At 40.0% G+C, this 25,121-nt stretch overlaps 1 protein-coding gene across 2 annotated transcripts in view; it reads right to left on the bottom strand.

Moving 5' to 3' along the window:
* Window positions 1-25,121, bottom strand: part of TAOK1 (TAO kinase 1) — a 238,934-nt gene that overhangs the window by 127,112 nt on the left and 86,701 nt on the right. For both annotated transcript variants that reach the window (XM_033921264.1, XM_033921263.1), the window contains 3 exons: window positions 11,521-11,622; window positions 7,483-7,528; window positions 6,170-6,266 (listed from right to left, as the gene is read on the bottom strand). In XM_033921264.1, the coding sequence (XP_033777155.1) occupies window positions 6,170-6,266; window positions 7,483-7,528; window positions 11,521-11,622 (245 nt within the window). The remainder of the gene's footprint in view (window positions 1-6,169; window positions 6,267-7,482; window positions 7,529-11,520; window positions 11,623-25,121) is intronic.

Genomic DNA, 25,121 nt, shown 5'->3' with positions numbered 1-25,121 from the left:
ACTGCTTTAGAGGAAAGGTGGGAGAGGGGAGATATGCTAGAGACATTTAAATACCTACGTGGTGTAAATGCACATGAGTCGAGTTGAGTCTCTTTCACTTGACAGGAAGCTCTGGAATAAGAGGGCATAGGATGAAGTTAAGAGGTGATAGGCTCTGGAATAATCTAAGGAAATACTTTTTTACAGAAAGGGTGGTAGATGCATGGAACAGTCTCCCAGAAGAAGTGGTGGAGACAGAGACTGTGTTTGAATTCAAGAAAGTGTGAGATAGGCACACAGGATCTCTCAGAAAAAGAAAGAGATAATGGTTACTGCGGATGGGCAGACTAGATGGGCCATTAGGCCTTTATCTGTCATCATCTTTATCAATTTGCTGCAATTGAGTCAGAGGTCTGCAGACTACACCCACGTAGAAAGAAGTTCCATCTTCTCTTTTCAGAGCGATCCATATCGCTTATTCCTCTCCCCAGGTCCCTTGCACTTCAGTCGCTTGGATATCAATCCTTACATAGAGAACTACTCCTCTACCTTTTTGACCATCTCTGTCCTTTCTAAAAAGATTATATCCCAGTATGTTTGCATCCAATCCATTAGATTCCCTGAACCACGTCTCTGTGATAGCAATAATATCCAGGTCTCCCTCTAAAATCAGTGCTTGCAAATCATGAATTTTATTGCTTAGACTGCGAGCATTTGTGGTCATCGCTTTCCAGCTATTTTTCAGCAGTGATCTTTTTTGTATAGTTTTTTGTTTCGTTTCACTTCCCATTGCAACACTAAAAAGTGAGTTGCTAATATTATTTGTGTTGCAATCTTTACTACCATCACATCTTGTCTTTTGCCGGGGGTGGTCTCTATAATTGTCCATCATACATACGCCACCCCTACCTTCTAGTTTAAATGCCTAGAAACATATTGTCTAAATTTCTCCGCAAGGATTCTTTTTCCTGCTGTAGTAATATGTAGGAACAAACCAAAGTGGAAATGTCCACAGCCGTGGCGTGACTGAGATTTGGCAGAAGTAGCATTTTGAGTGGCCGGCATAAGTTTTCACACCCCTTTGTATACCCAAAGACTCCCAAGACTCCTGATGCAGGCCGGGAGGCCGAAACATGTACATGTCGAGTCATTGAGTTATTTTGGATGAATAAAGATATTAGATGAGTTGAAAGACACTTTTTTGTGCACCATTCTGATTGGACATTTCCACTTTGGTTTGTTCCTTTGTATTTTGTGGATTTGTTTCCCCTGTTCTTGTGTGTAGTAATATGTAGCCCATCAGTACAAAATAGCTTCTTGTCCTTCCATTTATTTCCCCATCCTCCTATGTACCTAAAGCCTTCTTGATGACACCAGGCTTTGAGCTACCTATTGAAGCCCTCTGTGTTTTTAACTCTTTGCCCTCCCTTTCCATATGCTGGCAGTACTTCGGAAAAAGCTACAGTCTTTACAAAAGGTTTCAAGCCCTCACCAAGCTCCCGAAAGGCTTTCTGAGCTGCAAGTGTGGAGTTGTTGGCTAGATCATTTGTTCCCAGATGGATAACAAGATCAGCTTTAGACTTTTTAGTTTCTTCCTTAATTGTAGATAGTATTTGTTGGGTACTCCTAGTAGCCGAGGATCCTGAGAGACACTTCACTATTTTAGGCTCCTTGTCTTGCATTTCATTGTTAATGCCTCTGATGATAGAATCCCCTAAAAGCAATAATTTATTGGCTTGAGGTTTCTTACTCTTCCTTTGTGAGTGCTTTTTTTCATGTTACCTTCACTGGTTCCAATTTGATTTCAGTTCAGTTCTTTCTTGAGCACTGCAATGGTCTAATGGAGCAAAGGAATTCTGTAGGTGCAATTGTGAGGGTGTATGTTTCTGTGTCACGTGTCTGCCTGACCCTACTGTAATCAATTTATTCCTTGATTGCATTACTCTTTGAGGCAGTGGTGGCAAATTGGTATAATTCAGTAGAGTGTTGGAAGTTGCTTTGATTGCATTCAATTCCTGCTTAAGATTTCTGAGTTCCAACTTAATACTAGAAAGCTGAAGACAGATGGGGCAAGCCCTAAGTCTCCAGATGGTGTGCCTTGGAACTAAAGCACCACAGTGATTGCACTGGATAAAGGTCATATTGATTTGATGGTATAGGAAGTGACTGATCTATAGACAAGAAAAATACTTATCAGTGATTATCCAGGGGTGGGTGGAACAATTTGTCCTTAATTCAGCAGGGAACCAAGCAAATGAGAATTAGGTATTTGAGTAGTGTAAGCACAGGGATGGGTGGGCTGAGGGGAGGGTGGGAGGGGATAAGCCACCAGAGATCTGTAAGCTGTGTTAGCAATGAAACCTATCTTCAAATGTAAATTTTCTATTAAAACACTGTAACAGAGCCTGCCTATAGTGAAGAAGTGGGGGAAGTAGGCTAGCTGATATATATATATATTACAAGTTCCTGTCCAATAAACCAGCTGCAAAAATTAATCTGCTACCTAACCAAACTATGGCAATGTAAGATTAAAGCTTACAGAGCTTATCTAGAACCCAAGTTAGGAAAGTTTAGAAAAAGTTAAAGACTCTTGAAAGCTCAAGAAAGACTCAAGAAAGACTCTTGTACCAAGGTTAGCCAGAAAAGGAAGGAAAAGTCTTTTTTGTTTTTTTTAGGAATAGAGAGGTCTAGGTTAGAAAGCAGAACAGTATACCACAATTAGAGTACACCAAGCAGAATACAATATCAAAAAAACACTTCACAGACTTGTGTTCAGGTCTTCCAATATCAGCACATGAATGAATTCCTGCAGGTAAATTTTTCACTGTTTAGAGCCCCACCTACCTCCTGCAGAGAAGATGATTTTTTTTCAATAATCACCAAGTTCCCCTCCAGCCCAGCACTGGGGTGGGGGGGGGGAGCAGGGCAAGCTGGAATCTAATTGTCCCTCTTCAACCAGAAATCTCCAATAAAAGTATATCTACAAGTACCAGACAGAAATCCACAATAAATGTATATATACCAAGTTCCTGCCTAACAAAACCAGAGATTTGTGAGCTGTGTTAGCAATGAAACCTATCTTCAATGTAAATTTTTTATTAAAACACTTTCTATACACTGTAATAGAGCCTGACTACAGTCAATATGTGTGGGAAGTAGGCTAGCTGATATATATATTCCAAGTTCATGTTCAATAAACCAGCTGCAAAAATTAATCTGCTACCTATCCAAGCTATGGCAATGTAAAATAAATGCTTACAGAGCTTACATGTTTCTAATCCATCTAAGAAACTGTTGGATGACATAACCAATGTGTGATTGATACATTTTGTTTGTCCATGAAGAAAAGACAAGATGGCTGGGTTGGGATGCGTAAGAGAATTTACATACTTATCTATCCAAAGATGAGGAATCTCAATTGGGTGGAATGAATGAACCAATTTAGTCTTTATTTGCTATTATGGAGAAGGTGGTTGATGCCTGGAAAGCCTCCTGGGGGAGGTGATGGAAATAAAAATGGTGAAAAAATTCAATAAGACGTGGGATAAAAACAGATCTCTAATTAAAAAATGAATGGTATAAAAAACAAAATGCAAATAGTTTCATATGTGTTTGATGTGTTGGATGGTGCTTAGATGGTAACTCTGGCTGTGAAGAACTAAGGCCTGTACCAGGCAGACTTGCACGGTCTATGTCCCATATGGCAATTCAGTTTAGGATTGGCTGGAGAGAGCTTAAACAAAAACTCCAGTAATTTGGAACATTAAGACAGTGCCAGGCAGATTTTCTGTTCAATATGTTTGTGAGCAATATTGCCAAAGAGTTATAAGGTAAGGTTTGACTTTTTGCAGATGATACAAATATCTGTAAGAGTGGACACCTCAGAGAGAGTGGAAAACATGAAAAAAGATCAGCAAAATTTAGTCTAATGTCTGACAACTAAGAAGTGCAGAATAATGCATTTGGGAAGCAGAAATCCAAGAGAGCCATATGTGCTGGGAGGTGATATGCATGTACCACGAGAGGGACCATGGGGTGATAGTGTCTTGAGGATCTGAAGGTGGCAAAACAGTGAGATAAGGTGGTGGATGTAGCCAGAAGGATGCTAGGCTGTATAGAAAGAGGAGTAACCAGCAGAAGAAGGGAGGTGTTGATGCCCCTGTATAGGTTTGTTGGTGAGGCCACACTTGGGAATACTGTATTCAGTTTTGGAGGCCATATCTAGCGAAGGATATAAGATGACTTGAAGCGGTCCAGAGGAAGGCAAAGAAAATGGTAGGCGGTTTGCGCCAAAAGAAGTACAAGAAGAGGCAGGAAGACCTGAATATATATATATTTTGGAGGCGAGAAAAGGCAAAGAAGTTATGATACACATGTTTAAATACTTGAAAAGTATTAATATAGAACCAAATATTTTCCAGAGACAGAAAAATGGTAAAACTAGAGGGCATAAACTGAGGTTGAAGGGAGGTAAACTTAAGAGTAATGTTAGGAAATTCTTTTTTTACAGAGATGGATGACTGGAATGCCCTCCCGAGGGAGGTGGTGGAAAGGAAAACTGTGACAGAATTCAAGAAAGTGTGGAATAAACACAGAGGATCTCTAATTAGAAAATAAATGGTATAAACTGAAGAACTGAGGCTGGTACTGGGCAGACTTTCACGGTTTGTGTCCTGTATATGGTGATTTGGTGTAAGATGGGCTAAGGAGGGCATTGATGGGAACTCTAGTAACTTGGAACATGAGGACGTTGCTGGGTAGACTTTACGGTCTGTATCCCACAAACAATGAGATGGTTGTATAGGCCAAAGTGAGCTTCGACAGCAACTCCAGTAGTTGGAACCCAAGGACAGTACTAGCTGGATTTTACGGTCTATGGCCCAGAAATATCAAAGAGACAATTTAATTTAATCATGAATTTATAAGGTGTGTAACTAATGGGCAGACTGGATGGACTATTAAGGTCTTTATCTGCTATCATTTACTATGTTAATAAGTTGCTATATAAATCTACTCTGCTGCTACTACTTAGCCCCCTCTCCCCCCCCAGTCCTAGTATTTTTGGAAAGAGTAAACAAGCGATTCACTTCTACCCATTCCACTCCACTCAGTATTTTATAGACTTGCATCATATCTCCACTGAGCCGTCTCTTCTCCATTTAGGAATCCTACTAGCACTTTTGCAGATAAGCATACACATATGTATAAGTGCTAGTATTCTGTACAGTTACTATATTCCTTGGATTCAATAAATAGTGTGCAAATTTCTGCTTGCAAAATAGCACACTATCTAGAGATGCACATGCTACTAAACTGTCTAATGAGTCAATTAGCACCAATAATTGGATGCTATCAATTATTGGAAATGGCAACATTTTGGATTTGCACATGCATCTTGCTAGGCACTATTCTGTTGAGTTTTTGGTTTTTGTTTTTTTTTTTGCTAGGTGCTATTCTATAAAGGTTTGTGTGCAAATCTTATAGTGCCCAATTCAAAAGTAGGCATGACCATGGGAAGGGCATGGGTAGGGAAGGGCATTTACTAAAGATGTGATTAGTATTTCTGAATACTGAGATATGCACCTAAATTACATGTCAGGATTTACAACAGGATTCAGTTGGTGTAAATCCTCATGCCCAAATTTTGGCATGGAAATTGGCTCTAAGCGATATTTTATATAAGGTGTACAATTCAGAGCACCATTTATAGAATAGCACTTCAAGCGGATTTTTGAGGGGCATCATTTTCTCAGTGCCATTTACTGAATCTAGTCCTATGTGTGCAAGGGACACAAATATGGGTGGACAGCTATAGAATTGCCCTTTAAAAGTGACAAAATATGCAAAAGGATCCTATGTAATTTTTTTTTTTTTTTTTTGCACTCTCTAAAAAAGTATTCACCTTTTATTGCAACCAGAATGTAAATCCATTATTCATTTGCTTCAGTTGTATTCATAGTTTATATCTCTCAGTAGGTTACATTCTAGATTAGCACAGTAGCATTCTCATTTGTTTATATTAATAATGGCAGGAGGGCTAAGCATGAGAGGCTTCAAAAACTTTAAATATTATCTTCCCTCAGGAACAAAACAGAAATTTAAAAGAAAGAGACATCTTAAAAATCTCACAATATTCTGTAATAAACATGAAATAACAAGATTATTGCATCAAAGTACACAATCCACTCACCTATGGATCAAGTTGTGAGAATGCAAATATGCTAATCCCTGCAGAGCACCGTGGGTAATTGCTGCTATTTCAATTTCTTGCAATGGCTTTTTATGAACTAAAAATAAACATTGTGATAAATTGGTGAAACATGTAACTGAAAGCAACTTCCAAATTAAAACATAAAAAGCATAGTTATAGCAAAATTGCAATATTTGAATATAGTGTGACTAATGTTAATTTTTTCAGCATTTCTTTAATGAAGGGTTGTGTCACTGTCTTGTTAAGGTGTAAAGAGACAGTAACAATAACCTAATTAAAACATTTAAAGTTACTTTCTTCATAAACTGAGACCATGAGTACCACATTTTTCATGCATGTACTCGAGAAGTCCCCTACACAGAGAGTAGTAAGGGCAGTCAAACTGCTACTGAGAAGGAACAAAGAGAGTTTTAAATGCCTAACCATCTAAAAATTATAATGGACATAGGCTATTTTATCAAAAAGGCCAATTCAACCTTCTGAAAGCATACTTGCCATCTATGGGTGGAAACCCAAAATCTGAATCAGGCCCTAATGAATTTTGAATTTAGACGCATTTGGAGAAACTCTATAGAACAATCTTTATTGTAGGTATCCTCAACTTCAGATCTCACTGGCCAAAAGATCTGGGTTTTGTGTTAACCAAAAAAGCACACTAATCTGATTCTTGGACTAACTCAATGAAACAGTTGATGAATATTCATTATGGATATCCTGAAAAACAGGCCTGTTGATGACCCTTAAGAACCAATTTCTGTTCTAGGGCTCCTTTTAAGAAGCCGCGTTAGCGGTTTAACGTACTTAATAGCATGCGCTAAACTGCCGGCCTACTAGACGCTAATGCCAGCATTGAGCTGGCATTAGTTCTAGCCTAGTAGCGCTGGTTTAGTGCATGCTAAAAAACTGCGTGCGCTAAAACCACTTACGCAGCTTCGTAAAAGGAGCCCCTAGTGTATGAGACTCAAGCAACTTGCACATGTGTCAGGTTTAGCAATTTTACATTTCACAGACCCTGGTACTTCCAAATCCTACTGCACATTTCCCAGAGAGAAATAATTGTGTTCTATGAGGTGCCCACATACAGAATTTCATAATGAGAACAATAAATGAGAAGAATTTATTAATACTATACTGTTCTCTTTTCCCCAAAGTTACGAATCTCACTTCAAAATGCCACCAGAGTGAGCAACATCAAAGAAAGTATAACCAAGTTTAGATCCTCATCTGGATTCCCTGCATGATGTTTTATAACCACCTTCAAAAACTAATTAAAGAAATATAATAAAAAGTACCTTCTAGTAAGTCTGAAGCAGATCCTAAACAATATTCCATAACAAGCTGTCAGAGAAGAGAAACAACTGAGTTATACATGATATACATTGTGATAAGCATAACATTTTGGTGATTGAATGAGGTACAGTGGAAAAAGTGATATACAGTATATTTTTAAGGTGAAAAAGTCAAAAAAATCTACCAGTATGCAAGAATTGCTTCAAGCTTTGTGTTGTGTCTGTATAATTTTCCCTCATTAACCTTAGACTGATATCAGGAAGTAGTTATCAACCTCAATTTCTTATTTTTGCATGTTGCATTATCATGCAAGAGAACCAAGCTGTGGTCCACTGCTGTACCAAAAAATACTTTCCTTAGTCAAACTAAGTGATCTCATGACTGCTAAAGCAGGTCGGTTATTTCATCAATGTTGGTATTCTTTTAGTTTGACCTTTACTTCTTATGTTCAACGACAACTTTGGGATATGTGATTTGTTTATTGCTCCCATTGTACCTGTGATATTCTTTTGGAATATTTGCCGCTGCTGCTGCCTGGGAGGGGGTGGGTGGGGGGGGGGGGGGGTGGGGGGGATAGGGGATTGATGTTATATTGTGGTTGAAAATCTACGTCTGCTGTATGCTGTGTGTTTCATGCTGGCTTAATAAAAACTACTTTACACAAACTAAGTGATCTCCTAAACTGCTGATATTCTAGAGGTGGCAAAATGAGAGTGGGCAGTAGAGCAGGTAGTTTAAATTCCCTCTTATCCCTCAAGGCTTTACCACAAAATTTCCCCCAGTAATTCAGTCCCCAAGTAGGAGAGCATGTACTAGTAGTTTCCTCTCTCTCAAGATCCCAGAATCTCAGGGTTTGTAATACTGGTCTTGTTGTTAATGGTCTTGCTGTTAAGTGCAGGAGTTAAGCTTTCAGGGAAGAAATGGAGTAACAACAAAGAAAAGCATTTTTTTGCTATTTCATCTTGTCTGCGGTATTCTTTGCTCACAGGTTTAAAGACAATAGACTGTTTTCAGTCCAATTCTTTATATGTGAGTTTGCAAACCATTGAACCCCTGAGGAAGGTGTGTTCGCCGAAACATGGATCATGTAGGGTCTTGTTGGATCTTTATCACTGTATTTTTTATCATTGTACTTTTTTAATTGAATTTTCATGGTTTTATATGTCAGTGTTTAATAAATTATCTCCAGAACATTTGTATCCACAGTTTTTGTTTTCACAAGCAATGGAGTAAGGCATCCTGTAGAGCAGTGGTTCCCAATCCTGTCCTGGAGGATCACCAGGCCAACTGGGTTTTCAGGATAGTCCTAATGAATTTGTATGGAGCAGATTTGCATGCCTGTCACTTCCATTATATGCAAATCTCTCTCAAGCATATTCATTAGGGCTAGCCTGAAAACCCGATTGGCCTGGTGGTTGGGGACCACTGTTGTAGAGAGGCAATTTAAACTACTTGTTCAACTGTGTGCTGTCTTTTTGTCACCTCTAGAATCTTGTCAGGTTGCTGGGAAGTAGATTGGGACAGTGATAACACAAGTCCACCTTGGGTGCTTGATATCCTTGCACTGGCTCTGGTCCTTTGGTTCTTAGCAGCATTAGGGACTTGCACAGGGCTTATGTGGTCCTCAGGAGAGGATCTATGAGCATACACTTCTACAGAAGACTTCTCTTGAGTCCCTTCCAAGACTTAATGAAGAATTCAAGCAGTCTTCCTCTCCTTTCAAATATCATTATCACAAAACCAAAAAGGACAGACTCGCATCTCTGGGAAAAGATTACTAAAGCCTTAGATCCAAAATGTTGAGAATGGCTGATTTTTCATGGGTCCATAAGCAGTATGAAAAAGTAACATGTTTGAACTTCTGTAAAGGGATATGGCTTGGACTGTTGTATTACAAATTGTTTGCTCTAAAAGAATTCATTATAACCTCATTTTTGTTTGGAGCCTGTAGTCGCCTTTTCCCTGAGATAGTCACATATTAGGAACAGATGCATGAGACAAAACAATAGATTTCATACTCTTAAACCTCTTCAGTTATGACAGTCTCATACTGGAGCTTCTGTCCTACAAGCAAGTTAAATTAAAAAGCAAGGTATGTAAGCTTTTAATTCATACAATACATCAAGCACAATCAACTTTTAAATCAGAGCTCTAAATTTGCTTCCAAAGCCTTTATAGTCAATTGACTGGCTCAAATTATTCTTCACACTAAAGTTTCATTAAAGAAAGATTAGGTTTTTATCTCGATAATCTTCTTTCTTGTAAATAGGTGTGCAATTCAGGATGGATGGGTATTCAATCTGAACCTGCATGCTGTGCAGAAGATATCAATCACAGTTTTAGACTCCTCCTCCTCATCCAGTGCACTATGCTGCCCCCTTCAGTTTGCACCAAAGCAGGTGATAGCCCCTATAAGATAAATATAACAGATGTGTTCTGTTCTGTAACAAGTACAATGAAACCTTGGTTTGCGAGCATAATTCGTTCCAGAAGCATGCTCGTAAACCAAAGTGCTCATATATCAATGCAACTTTCCCCATAGGAGTTAATGGAAATGTGGGCGCCACTCCGACGAGGCCACTAGTTCAAGACCCAGCAGTGATCACCGGCAGGCTCTTTCAGCACCAGCACAACCTGTGGGTTGGTGCTGCATGCCAGTTTGAGTGGGTGGGGGTTGATGTCAGTTCTCGGGGGCGATGCTGGTTCTCGGGGGTTGGGCTCGCATATCGAGTCAACACTCGGTTTGCGAGGCAAGATTTGCGAGAATGTTTTGCTTGTCTTGTAAAACACTCGCAAACCGCGTTATTCGCAAACCGAGATTAGACTATATATGGAAACTATTATTAACAAACTACAGTACGATAGAGCAACAACTTATGAAAAGAGAATATCAACCAGCAAAAAACATTTATGGAGCTCTACATACCCCAGCACTTTTTGTGTTCTTACACGTCTTCCTTTTCCTAAAGACAGACTGAAAAACCTCATTCTGAGAACTGACATTCTTGTCTGAGACAGTAAGCAGACTCATTGAAAGATTGAATGGCACACTTATGAGGGGTGTTCAATAATATATCTACCTGAGTATGAAAGAAAGTAGCAAGCGTGTTGAAACAAGTCTATACTGTAGAACCACTCTGCTGACATCCAGCAGTTGTAGGACTTTGTCCTTATCCTCCAATCCTGTTCACTGGAACACAGGTAGACATGAAAACCCGAGACTACCTTTGGCAAAAAGGACGGAACCGTGCATATGAAAACGCCTTCATCTGTGAATCTAAGGAATGGTTCTCTGCAGGAAAGCATCCTTCAACTCTGGTACTCTTCATGCGAATGTGATAACAACTAAAAAAGCTGTCTTAACAGCAAGGTCTAAAAAAGATACCCCCTGTAAAGGTTTCTCTTCCCACTTGTCTCAAACATGAACAAATGAAAAGAGAAAAAAATTATGCAATGGGGGAAGGCATCGTCGACTGAAAGGAGTTCAGTCAAAAAGATACTTCTTTGCTCAGTGGAAAACAAAGAACTGAGGTAATGCAGTTGCACATGTGCAATGTGAATAGTCATGAGCACTTTAAAAGTTTTAAAGTGAAATTCACTTTTCATATTGTCCGTACTGGGCTCCATGGATTACGTCACTCATCTGTGAAAATATGCTGCCTACTTGTCCTAGGATAATACCCAATCCATCCAAAATGACACACCTATTGCACTATTTTAAATATGCAACACTAGACAGAAAGTATAGATTTCTTTTATAACAAATGTATTGCCCACCAATCTACTTCTGTATTCAAGGCATGGTACATCATTAATCAATGAAAGCATGTAAGCATCAAACCTAACAGGAATTAATCCAAACAAAATATGAACAAAGGACAAATTAGCTATATCTACATACACACCATCTGCAAGCAGACCTAAAGAGGCTGGTCATCTTTTTTTATATGAAATATTGTTTTGTGCAATCTTGCCAAAACTAGTTTTTTTATTTTTTCTTAATGAAAACAAGTCAATGAACCAGCAAATCAGAGACTTACCCATGCCGTATGCTCACGTAAATAGCAGCCTTTATACTCTATACTGTTTGGATGCTGTATTCGTTGCAAAAATTTGACTTCTTTGATAATATCTTGCCATTTCTTTTGAAAAGGAAAAGAGGAGGAGAAGAGAGGGGGAAGAGGGAGAGCAAGAGTGCATTATGAAATGGCTACACAATGGTCAACTAACTCACATTATTGAAATACATTTTTCAATATAAAATCCCATGACCTTTTTAACTTAAGAAGAAAAAGGCTGGATAAGAAGGGCACAATTATGTTATTGTTTCTTTATATATGTGATATATTAAGTCACAGTGTCAAATATTCAGCCAAATTGGCACTGCATGCTTAAATGGACACACTATAAATTTTAAATAAATAAAATATACTTAACCAATTTAAACACACAAATCAGTCAGCTGCCTATACATTCATAACAACGTTAAAAAAGTAATTTATCTGTCTTCTGTTTAACGTTATACTCGCTATATCTGCAGTTTCACAGGAGTGTGTTCAAATAACTTACATATCCTGAGATTTAATCTGACTCGAACAGGACTAATTTTTCTGAGTTTAATTTCATCATAGGATTACTGAAGTGTTTTCCACTGCAACATATAATGTCATAAGTAGACAGAACTTCAATAATCCTTGAGACAGAGCATCATAACTTTCAATACAAAATCTCTTTCTTCTGTTGAACTTAGTTTATAAAGTTTGCTATTCTCAGATAGTAACATTTAGAAAAACAACATGAAGCACTCTATGCCTGACAGGTTTTACACTGGGTTATAGTACAGACCAGGGGTGGGCAACGAGGCCCGCAATCCAGTCAGGTTTTTAGGATTTCCCCAATGAATATGCATGAGATCCATTTGCATACAATGGGAGGCAGTGCATACAAATAGATCTCATGCATATTCATTGGGGAAATCCTGAACACCCGACTGGATTGTGGGTCTCGTTGCCCATCCCTGGTATAGACTTATAGAATTAATGAAAAAATATATGGAACAAGGGAGCAGCACATTGTTGATTTTGCTAGACAAATTAACTGTGTTGGATACCCTGAACCATGAGCTGCTTCTTTCACACTTGCGTGAAATTGGTTTAGGTAGTAGTTTAATTACTTGTGGAACAGGTCATATATATAGTAGTATACATTGGGAGGGTGAAAGCTGATGTGTTCAAGGGTCAACACTTCTGCTCTTCAATCTATTTATATCATTGCTTAAAGGAGAAGTGATAATAATAATAATAATAACAGTTTATATACCGCAATACCGTTAAGTTCTATGCGGTTTACAAAAGATTAGTGGAGTACAAGTTGAGTTGACGTACAAGTTGAATTAACTTAAGGGATGTGGGGAACAATGGGCAGAAAGGGCAAGGGAGGGGAAAGAGAGAAGTGGGTCAACTGTCTAGGTATTTCAGGAATAGGTGGGTTTTGAGGCGTTTCCTGAATACCTCATAAGTGGTGGGCAATAGGAGTTGTTCTAGGTCTTTACCCCATAGAGCATCCTGATGTGAGAGAAGATGCTCATGGTGTTTTTTTTAGTTTGCATCCTCTAACCGGGGGAGAAACGAAGTGCGAGTGGGAACTTCTCTTGTGTTTGTTGGCTGAGAAGGAGAATAGGTCAGTGATGTATTTAGGGGTTAGATCGTAGAAAACTTTAAAACAGAGGCAGGCGAATTTAAACTTTACACGAGCTTCCATCGGCAACCAGTGTAGCCGTTTGAAATATGGTGTCACGTGATCGAACTTCTTTAGACTAAAGATTAGTCTGACCACAGTGTTTTGCATTAGTTGTAATCGTCGCATATTATTTTGGGGGATTGCTAAGTAGACGATGTTACAGTAGTCGAGTTGACTTAATACGAGGGATTGTACCAAGATTCTGAAGGCAGAGTTATCAAAGTATGCTTTAATGTATTTAAGTTTCCAGAGGGTGAAAAAACTATTTTTGATTAGGGAGTCCACCTGATCTTTCATGGTGAGGCATTGGTCCAGAGTTACACCCAGTATTTTAATGGTGGGCTGTATGGGGTAGTTATGTTTGTTGATGTCTAGTGGGGTTTTGGTGTCAAGAGGGCGCGGTGAAGCGATAAAGAATTTTGTCTTCTCAGTATTGAGCTTGAGTTTGAAGTCTGTCATCCAATGTTCCATCAAGTTTATGGCTTCTGATGCTTTTGGAATTGTTTCCGAGATGGAGTTGGCAAATGGGATAATAATTGTGAAGTCATCAGCGTAACTGAATAATTTTATCCCCAGCTGGGTTAATTGAACGATGTCACTGAAGGTCTTTGTTCTATCTGCTGGTAGGACGGCAAATATTCACTTTTCTGCTTTGAATTTATCAGGTCTTGTTATGCAGATGGCCAGGGGGGTAACTGAAATTCTCCATACTACCGATATGTCTCCTCAAGTCTGCTTATCTGATCTGGGTGTTGCCAAGACAACATCAAAGGTTTCCACAACCTTTGTGACCTGGGAGTTGCCCAAACAGCATCAAAAGGACAGATGGGAAACCAGTCTCTATAACACCTCCTCGATAACATCAAAAGGACTGGCCAGGGGGGTAACTGAAACTCAGCATACTCTGCTTATCTGACATTCTGACCTCCTTGACCTGAGTGTTGCCCAAAACAACATCGAAGGGAACCAGATGGGAAGCCGTTTCTGCAACACCTCCTTCTGATATCCTGACCTGGGTGTTGTCAAAACAAAAGAACAAAAGAGCAGGACCAGCTGTTCTAATTGTAATAGCAGGACCAGCTGTTTATGCTTTTGAACTCAACAGCGTTCACCCTTTTAAAAGGACGGGATTCTGCTCCTAACATCAGAATCCAAGACGTCTCCAGGAACAGGATCCGAGATGTCTAAAGGGGCAGTCTCCCGTGTCTACTCGCCTATCTATTCCCAATTGTGAAGGGAGTGTTTACCTGAGATACGGTGATGCTATTTTATTCTTATATATATATATATATGTATAATAAAGTGTGATTGTTTATGCTTTATATTGTCTGTGTGCTTTTCTGAGTGTCACTGATCATCCCATTTGACAGAAATAAGTGGCAGAACAAATTGGTACCAGAAGTGGGGTTGATCAATGTGGTCAGAAAAGCTACCTAGAAAACAAGGGGTTGAGGAGCAGGCTCCCAATCCCTCCATTCCGAATGGGAATGACAGTATAGGTAAATTAATGGCCACTGAGTGGTCTGTAGAAGCAGGATTATGTGAATCCTGTACTTTTGGAAGTGGGGATCCACATGAATTATGTGCCTCCTTACAAAAGGTGAAAATCTCAAAAGGAGAAGAGCAAGAAGGAATTTCTAGACAAGGAAGGATGATTTTGTCAGACTGGAGGAATTTGCATGAAGTTAAACAGGAATTACTATTGAAATTAGGAGAGCTGGAAAAGAAAAGGTATAATCAACAGCATGCCATTAAAATGCTACAATGTCAGAATAAGTTGTTAATGGATAAGGTAGACACCTATCAAAATGTAACAGAAAAGGCAGATGTGCAATGTGCACAATATACATATAAGAAAAGGAGGCGGAAAGTGAGTTACAGAAAAGTTAAAATCTTAATTTATCATCTGCCGGATGATTGGAATCCAAACAAACGGGATGGGGATATTTGGGATTCAAATTCTAATAACAGTGAGGAGGATATATGTGTTGAAGGAGAACAGGCAGAAAGTTTAGAAGCAAAGCCTATGAGGAAACAAAGATTACAGGGAAATCTGCTAACAGGAGAAAATTTAACTAGAAATAATGTTATGGAGGATGTTACTCCACATGAAATCATGGATACGATGGCACGCTTTACACAGCAGCCTGGGGAACCACTAATACAATGGGTAATTTGGGTGCAGGAGCTGGGCGCCGCAGAGATTATGTTGGATGCCACAGATGCCCCTAAATTTATTCAAATTAGTCAAGAAGTAGCAGTGCAAAATGTGTTGCGGGAGGATCCTTATCCTGCAAAATATGCCCAATGGTCTTTATTAGAGATAATTAGTAGGGGTGTCACGAGGCGATATCCACTTGAATCTGATTGGCCCTCAAATGATAAAATTTGGTATACATTAAAAGATGCTCAAATGAGAATTACGGAGGAGGCTATGAAGGTAGCCTTAGTAATAGGTCACGCTGACACATATATGTCATTACCTTTTACTGTGTCCATGAGAAATAAAATTATTAAGTATGCTGCACCGGCATACAAACAGGTAATGATAACTTTGTTGATCAATCAAATAGACAGGACTATTTTGGAAGCCTTAGAAGCGGTCCGACAGTTAGGAGATCGGGGGGACTGGGGACCTCAAAATACTTTTGATAAAAAGAGAAAAGGACAATCCAATTCAAACAGGGCTAATCGGGTGTCTCGGAGGAATATGTTTTTGAAATTAATAAAAGATGGTGTAAAGGGGGAAGAAATAGATGGGAAAAATACAAGGACATTATGGGAAATGTACAAAAGTAGAGGACTGGGAAAGAAATCTATGTCCCAAGCACAAATGAACAAAGGAGAGAGGGAGGATATTTTGGTGCCAACGGCTCCCCCTGAGGAAACTGCTTCCATTCTTTATCCTGATTTAAAAGGGTGGAAATGTTGGGAGGATCAATAATGTGAATGCCGAGCCTCAGTGTTTGCCTGGACCAAATTAGGACAGCGTCCGCAGGTAGAGATAAATATTTCGTAGAAATCTGGGGAGCAAAAGGTACAAGCTGTAGTGGACACTGGGGTGGAGGAATATAAATATCAGGATTGGGGGGAAAATTATACAAGCAGGAAGAAAAAAAAAAATATTACAAATTTTAAAATTGGACAATTACCAATTTGGGAATATACTGTATTAATCTATGGGATTCCTTAAAATATAATAGGGTTAGATATCCTAAAAGGGTTAACATTTCAGCTTTCCGATGGAATCTATAGTTTTGGTAAATTGCCAGACATTCCTACCCACTTTCTATCACAAGATTATAGCAGAAAGTGGGCAAAAGGATGCCGAGAGGTGATAGAGAAAGTTAAACAGAAAATTGTAAACTTCCCTTCTCTCCAAAGTAAAAACCAGACTTGGGCCTTTTTTGGATTCTGGAGGCAACATATTTCACATCTGGGGTAGGTTGGACAATAAAAAAGTAGAAATATTGCTAAGTGACCTTTATAATGTATAAAGTTTTGTTAGATAGTATAAGGAAGTTGCACTCCAAGTGATTTTGCAAATGTGTCTTTTACCTCAAACACTAACATTGTGAACCACTGTACCTGCACGTAAACTTCTCTTGTATGTTTTATAGATGAAAACGTCCCTGCTTGCATTCTCTTATGATTGTGTGACAGAGCTTTGAAATGGAAGAAGAAAGAAAGGAGACCAGCAAGAACTTAAGTTTCTATCTCTCTTTCTTTTAGAAGCTTAGTATCCAGACATGGTCAGGAGAACCAATTTCACTGTGCCATATTTAAAATACTTCCAGCATTGTGACCTGATAGTGGGAATCCAATGGATACCAAATTTGTTTATGACTCTTTTGATTAATAGTGTGCTTATTTACAGATTAAATTCAACCCTGAATCATTGCCGATGGAAGAAAGCATGCAGGAGCTCTGTGTTTGTCTGTTTCTGTTATGCGTTGTCTGTTTTAGCTTATGGGGTACCCCAATAAACATCGCACATTGGCCATTTCCAGAGTTTATTCCACCCCTTCTATTAGTCCAAATGGTACCATATCCCTTTCCAAAAAAGATTCCCCCACTTACAAGAAAGTATCTTATGAAAACCATGCTCACAATGATTTTATGCTATAGCTCATACAGCCCAATTATATTTTAGTTAGGGGTTATATTATAAGAGGATATCTGAAGAGAAAAAATTAGAAAGCTTTATACCTGGTAAAATGGTGCTCATTGGTATTTGATATTTGCTAAATAAAATAAAAAATGGTCTCTCTTTATTTAACTTACCAGGTATAAACAGTGCAGTGCACATCTCTGACATAAGTTATTTTGGTATTACCATCAGTACGTGTTTATGGTCTCTTTTAAGTGACATAATAATTATGTCCAGAACATAAAAAGGTGTATTTTCTGAATGTCCTACAGAATACCTTTAAGTGCATTAGTGTTGTTTCTTTTATCTCAAACAAATACTACCTTACACACCAGAATTGTGTCACATCTTATCACATTCTGTACATAAAGTGTTTTTTCTTTTTTTTTTATCTTCTTTTTTACCACTAGGGGTGTTTATTGTAACTAAAGCACTGAAGCTAAACAGTCATGATGAAATATTTTCCTTGGAAAATCACGTACTGGGAAATGTTATTCTATATAGACTTTCATCCTTTTGTGATAAGATTGGTCAGCTCTGCTCTCTTATTCTGATGATTTGGCTAACATGCTGGGTTAAGAGAAAATTTCACCAGATCGAGAAGATGATGACACGCAACCAGACATACAGTGCCGTGCCATGACGCTATTATGTGGCACTGACTTGGGAATAGAAGTGAGCCTATATCCTGCCACTTCACATTAGGGCTGGTCTCTGGGGGTGGTGCACTTGACTCTTACGTGAGTGAAGGCATGTGAGTGGCATAGCAAGCCTATTGAAACTGGAGCATAGCCAGACCTTAACCAAAGCTGCTAAGAAAAATGGGATACCAGATAACTGCAGTGATCAATGGTGAATATGAAGCTACCCTAAATGTATGTAAGCCATGAGTAAGAGCACAAATATAATATTAATAAGATTATTAATTTCCATGATTCCCTATACGTGATACTTTCAAGTAAAATGCTTAATTAGCAAGAAATATTAGGGAAGGCAAGAATACCAGGTTTAGAACATAAGGAAATAATTTATGAAGGGAAAATTAATTTTCCCATTTTACCTTTACCTAAATGTAGAACCTGAGGTCTAGTAAATACTATTGTTTCTGAAATACTGGCTGGCAAACAAGCATATTTTGGCTCCAGAGTAGCAGATGTATTTTGATGGGAAGGTGAATGGGTGCCAAATACTGTACATAATTATGAACTAACACTACGATATGATCAGTTAATGTTACATGTCGTCAATGATATCACAAAGAATTAACTTTATCTCATTGATTTATAACCACATCACATTCTGTACCCTTAGATAGAAAATGGTGTAATTTTGAAATGAAACAATGTGTCCTTTTACGGTGATGCCTTTGACATTGGGACCCCAATTAGGGTTTCCCACTTATCATGGGCAACAAATAGACGAACAAAATAAAACAAATGTGTCATCTATGAACCATGTTCTTTTCAACATATCTACTATTTGTGCCAATGGACCATTCCACCGCAAGGTTATACCTTTATACAAGAAATATCACATAAAAATGTATTTGTTGCTAGCAGTACTGTTAAACTTGTGATTCATGCTATTCAAGCTCCCTTTTCAGTATGTGTATATCAAATGTAAATATTAATTTTTCTTTTGCCGATGTATTTTATTGCCATCTATAAAGAAAGCCATGCAAAATATAGCAATCAGATCACTTTGAAGCTACCACTGCACACCCTTGGTGGGATGCTTTTACTAGAGGGAGGGCTACAGCACAAAAGGTGTTTCTTCATTCCTTACTCTATATTTTTGTTTAACTATCCTTATGTTAACATTTCTTAATTGTGGGTTTACCTATTGTGAATACAAACGGACACTTTATCCCTTTATTTGGATGACTTTTTATTCGGAGGTGCAGACTTAAGGATCCAGGGGTGGACTGTTATGCAGATGGCCAGGGGGGTAACTGAAACTCTGTATACTACTGATATGTCTCCTCAAGTCTGCTTATCTGATCTGGGTGTTGCCAAGACAACATCAAAGGTTTCCACAACCTTTGTGACCTGGGAGTTGCCCAAACAGTATCAAAAGGACAGATGGGAAACCGGTCTCTATAACACCTCCTCGATAACATCAAAAGGACTGGCCAGGGGGGTAACTGAAACTCAGCATACTCTGCTTATCTGACATTCTGACCTCCTTGACCTGAGTGTTGCCCAAAACAACATCGAAGGGAACCAGATGGGAAGCCGTTTCTGCAACACCTCCTTCTGATATCCTGGCCTGGGTGTTGTCAAAACAAAAGAACAAAAGAGCAGGACCAGCTGTTCTAATTGTAATAGCAGGACCAGCTGTTTATGCTTTTGAACTCAACAGCGTTCACCCTTTTAAAAGGACGGGATTCTGCTCCAAGACGTCTCCAGGAACAGGATCCAAGATGTCTAAAGGGGCAGTCTCCCGTGTCTACTCGCCTATCTATTGAGGGATTCCCAATTGTGAAGGGAGTGTTTACCTGAGATACGGTGATGCTATTTTATTCTTATATATATATGTATAATAAAGTGTGATTGTTTATGCTTTATATTGTCTGTGTGCTTTTCTGAGTGTCACTGATCATCCCATTTGACAGAAATAAGTGGCAAAACAGGTCTCCAAGAAAGGAAATTAGCAGGTAAATAAAGGTGTTTTTGAGGACAGGGGAAGACTAGAGTGGAGGAGTAGCCTTATGGTTAGAGCAGCAGGCAGGTCCAAGAACCAGGGGAACCCAGTTCAAATCCCAATGCAGCTCCTTGTGATCTGGGCAAATCATTTAAGTCTTCATTGTTTCAGGTACAAACTTAGATTCTGAGTTCTACCGTACCTGAATGTACATTGTTTCAGTAGCTTTCAGGTGTTATATAATACATTAAAATCAATAACTGCAGAACAATTGGAGCTACAAATGCCATCTGTGAGGCAGTTGAAACTGACAGTGTCTAGGGACAGTATATTCCATTGTATAGGGCCTAGGGAATGGAATAATGTTCCTGAGTATATTCAACGGCAGCAGAATATACAGAACTTTTAAAAACTGTTGAAGAAGCATCTATTTTGTCAGACAAAATATAGGGTTTGAGACTCTTATTTATGAAAGGGAGAAGATAATAATAAGGTGCTGGTCGCCTATGTATTTTATGGTTTGCATTTCTCGTTTTGTATTGTGGGAGTATTTATTGTTGATGGTGTATAAAAATTGGGAGAGTAACTATGCAGGTCAAAATACTTCCCCCACTTAGATGGGCTCTTACAAGGATCCAACTACAAGGATCCAAAAATAACACACAAAGTAAAATTCCATCAACTGTTAAATAAAATTAGCCTCAAATAGAATCTTAATCTCCTAAAAGATACTATAGCTGCTTGGTGCTTTTTGATTTATTTTTTACAACTGTCTCTACTGGGATTAGAAATAAACTAATAAAGATATATTCATTCAAGGATATGAGAAGCCTGAAATTTCAAAGAGACCAGAGGATGAGCAGTTAGATGTTTACCATCAATTGGTTGATGAAAGGCTGTGATAGCACTGAGATGGACTCTAATAGATGTAGACTTGAGTCCCGAATCAAACAAATGGAGAAGATAATCCAAGAGCAGTGAAACCGAGATGGATGTTGGATTATAGTGATGAAGAAGACACCAGGAAGAAAAACGTGTCCACTTTTGCTGATAACATTGCTAAGTGGCTGGTTTCCTGGAGGCTTCTAAATTAAGTCTTACAGGTTGAGAAAGATGAAGTACAGCTGCATTCAGCCCGAGAGATACCAAGCTGTCAGGTGCAGAGACTGAAGGTTGGGGTGTAGAAGCATACCGTGATTCTGCGTGCCAGATTTTAAGAACAGATGGGATGCTCATGTTGGATCTCTAAGAGGGAATGGGACATCAGAGTGTGATCTCTCTCAGGGTAGTTAGGAGGGTGGGTGGGTCAATAGAGTGGGCAGACTTGATGGGCCTTGGCCCTTTTCTGCCGTCACTTTTCTATGTTTCTATGAAATATCGGTAGAAGTATTGGCTCTCTGATACTGAGTAGAAGTAGAAGGGAGAACCAAGGCTGCTTGGGCCACCGAGGAGCTATGAGAATCATGGTGGCTGAATCTTCCTTGGCTTTGACAAGTGTCTTCAGAATGAGAGGAATGGGTGGAAATGCGTAGAGAAATTTGTGTGTCCAGTCCAGTAGAAATGCATCTGCCTCCATACGGTGAGGCGACTAGAGACTGGAACAGAATTGGAGCAACTTGTTGTTGTGGGGAGATGCAAACAAATCCACCATTGCGAAAAGATGGGATGGAGAGCTGCAGAGTTCAGTGTCCATTCGTGAGGTTGAAGAATTCTGCTGAGCTTGTCTGCTAAATAATTCTGTTCCCCCTGAATGTAGACTGCTTTGAGATAGATGTTTTAAGCAGTCATCCAAATCCAGATCATTTAAGCCTCCTGACAGAGGAGACCCTGTGCCTCCTTGCTTGTTTATATAGTACATGGCTACTTGATTGTCTGTGCGACGCAAGAGGACTTGGTTGACTATGAGATGCTGAAAAGTCTGAGTTCCAGAAGATTGATATGGAACTTCTGCTCTTTGGTAGACCAATGACCCTGAGTTTGAAGACCATCTAGATGTGCTCCCAGGCATAAGTTGATGCATCCGTGGTCAAAACTTTTTGATGAGGAAACAGAAGACCTCTGGAGAGATTGGAAGATATCATCCACCACTGAAGCGACCATTGAAGAAACGAGGTTACAGAAATGTGCTGCGAGAGAGGATCGGTCGCCAGAGACCACTGCGAGGCCCGAGATCATTGAGGCGTTATGAGATGCAGCCTCACAAGAGGAGTCATGTGAACTGTAGAGGCCACGTGGCCTAGAAGAATCATCATTCACCTGGCAAAGATTGACTGGAGTCGGCACACCTGATGACAAAGGTGACGATCCTACGGAAGGAACACCCTCATCAAGGAAGATGGAGACCGTAGAGGGTACCTGGGCCCTACTTAAGGGCACGGTACACGAAGCACAAAACCTGTATGTCCCCAGGTTCAGGAAAGGGTGCAAAAAAAAATCGAACCAAAAACCCGGCGTGGATAACAAATGCGGTGAAAAAGGCGATAAGAGACAAGAAAACATCATTTAGAAAATGGAAAAAGGACCAAACAAAGGACAACCAGAAGGAGCACAAAAGGCACCAAAAGGACTGTCACCGAGAGGTTAGGAAAGCAAAAAGAGAATATGAGGAGAGGCTGGCGGGGGAAGCAAAAAACTTCAAACCATTCTTCAGGTATGTGAAGGGGAAACAACCAGCCAGGGAGGAAGTGGGACCGTTAGACGATGGAGACAGGAAGGGAGTAGTAAAGGAAGAAAAAGAGATAGCTGACAGGTTAAACAAGTTCTTCTCGTCAGTCTTCACGAGAGAGGACACATCCAACATCCCTGAACCTGAGGAGCACATAAACGGAAACCCTGATGAGAAGCTAGTCCAACTAGAGGTAAACAAAGAGGATGTTCTCAGAAAGATAGACAGACTAAAGAGCGACAAATCACCAGGTCCGGATGGCATCCACCCAAGGGTATTAAAAGAACTGAGAAATGAAATAGCAGATACACTAAGCCAAATATGTAACCTATCCTTAAAAACTGGGGAGATCCCAGAAGACTGGAAAATAGCCAATGTCACGCCCATCTTTAAGAAGGGATCAAGGGGTGACCCGGGAAACTACAGGCCGGTGAGCTTGACCTCGGTTCCGGGAAAGATGATGGAAGCACTAATCAAGGACGCAATCTGCGAATACATAGAAGGCAATGGACAACTGAAGGCGAGCCAGCACGGCTTCTGCAAGGGAAGATCGTGCCTCACGAACTTACTGTATTTCTTTGAGGGAATAAACAACCAGGTGGATAAAGGGGAATCCATAGACATCATTTACCTTGACTTCCAAAAAGCCTTCGATAAGGTACCTCACGAAAGACTACTTAAGAAGCTGTGGAGCCACGGGGTGCAGGGGGATATCCACCGATGGATCAAACACTGGCTGGCAGGCAGGAAGCAGAGGGTTGGAGTAAAGGGCCATTACTCAGACTGGCAATGGGTCACAAGTGGAGTTCCACAAGGGTCGGTGCTGGGACCAATCCTGTTCAATATATTCATCAGCGACCTGGAGACGGGGACGACATGTGAGGTTATCAAATTTGCTGATGACACCAAGCTTTGCAGCAGGGTTAGAAACGCGGAAGACTGTGAGGTCCTGCAAAGAGACCTAACAAGACTGGAAGAGTGGGCAAAAAAATGGCAAATGAGTTTTAATATAGAGAAATGTAAGGTCATGCATGTAGGTAAGAAGAACCCGATGTTCAGCTACAAAATGGGGGGATCACTGCTAGGGGTAAGCAACCTTGAAAGAGACCTGGGGGTGATGGTGGACACAACATTGAAAGCATCAACTCAGTGCGCAACGGCCTCAAAGAAAGCGAACAGAATGTTGGGTATCATTAAAAAGGGTATCTCAACCAGGACGAAGGAAGTCATCATGCCGCTGTATCGTGCAATGGTGCGCCCACATCTGGAGTACTGTGTCCAATACTGGTCGCCGTACCTCAAGAAGGACATGGCAGTACTCGAAGGGGTCCAGAGGAGAGCAACTAAATTGATAAAAGGTATGGAAAACTATTCGTATGCTGACAGGTTGAAGATGCTGGGGCTCTTCTCCCTGGAAAAGCGGAGACTTAGAGGAGACATGATAGAAACCTTCAAAATCCTGAGGGGCATAGAGAAAGTGGACAGGGACAGATTTTTCAGACTGTGGGGAACCACTAACACAAGGGGTCACTCGGAAAAATTGAGAGGGGACAGGTTTAGAACAAATGCTAGGAGGTTCTTTTTTACCCAGAGGGTGGTGGACACATGGAACGCACTTCTGGAGGTTGTGATAGCCCAGAGCACATTGCAGGGTTTCAAGGAAGGTTTAGACAAGTTCCTAAAAGAAAAGGGGATTGAGGGTTACAGATAAAAAAGAAGAGGTAGGTTACAGAAACGGACAGGAACCACATTACAGGTCATGGACCTGACGGGCCGCCGCGAGAGCGGACCGCTGGGCGCGATGGACCAATGGTCTGACCCAGTGGTGGCAACTTCTTATGTTCTTATGTTCTTATCTGAGTGGTGTCAAGAAGAGCCTCAATTAATTGAAGCCTTTGAGACTGATAAAGATGTGACTTGGAGAAGTTGATCTCAAATTCCAAGTTCTGAAGGAAGAAGATGGTGCAATTCGTCACTAGAATGATATCATGATATGAAGGATCTTTGATAAGCCAGTCATCCAGAAAGGAAAAGACTTGAAGACCCTGAAACCTCAAGGCCACTGCCATCACCACAACCAGGCACTTTGTGAAGACTCTGGGAGAAGATGCTAGACCAAATAGTAGGACCTTGTATTGGTAGTGCCACTTGAAATCTGAGATAGTTCCTGGAAGCCGGGTAAATTGGAATACGAGTGATTAATATTTGCATTTCCAAGGATGCATAGGGTCTGCAGTCTGGTGGACAGAATTGCCAGCTGTGCTGAGCCCCGAAAGTCACGAAGGCTGCCCCACTGAGCTATCTGAACGTTTGGTCACCTGCTTCAGCAGGGGAGAGGCTAAGCAGGACACTGTGGCCCCCCAGCTGTACCACGTGGTGCAAAAACACTCTAAAAATGTTAAATATGTGCAATCCTGGCCAGAATCCAAATGAGGAGAGCCCAA

The sequence above is a fragment of the Geotrypetes seraphini genome, chromosome 15 (genome assembly GCF_902459505.1).
Source record: "Geotrypetes seraphini chromosome 15, aGeoSer1.1, whole genome shotgun sequence".
Taxonomy (NCBI): Eukaryota; Metazoa; Chordata; class Amphibia; order Gymnophiona; family Dermophiidae; genus Geotrypetes; species Geotrypetes seraphini.
The sequence above is the reverse complement of the archived record's forward strand: the minus strand, read 5'-3'. Positions and strand labels throughout refer to the sequence as shown.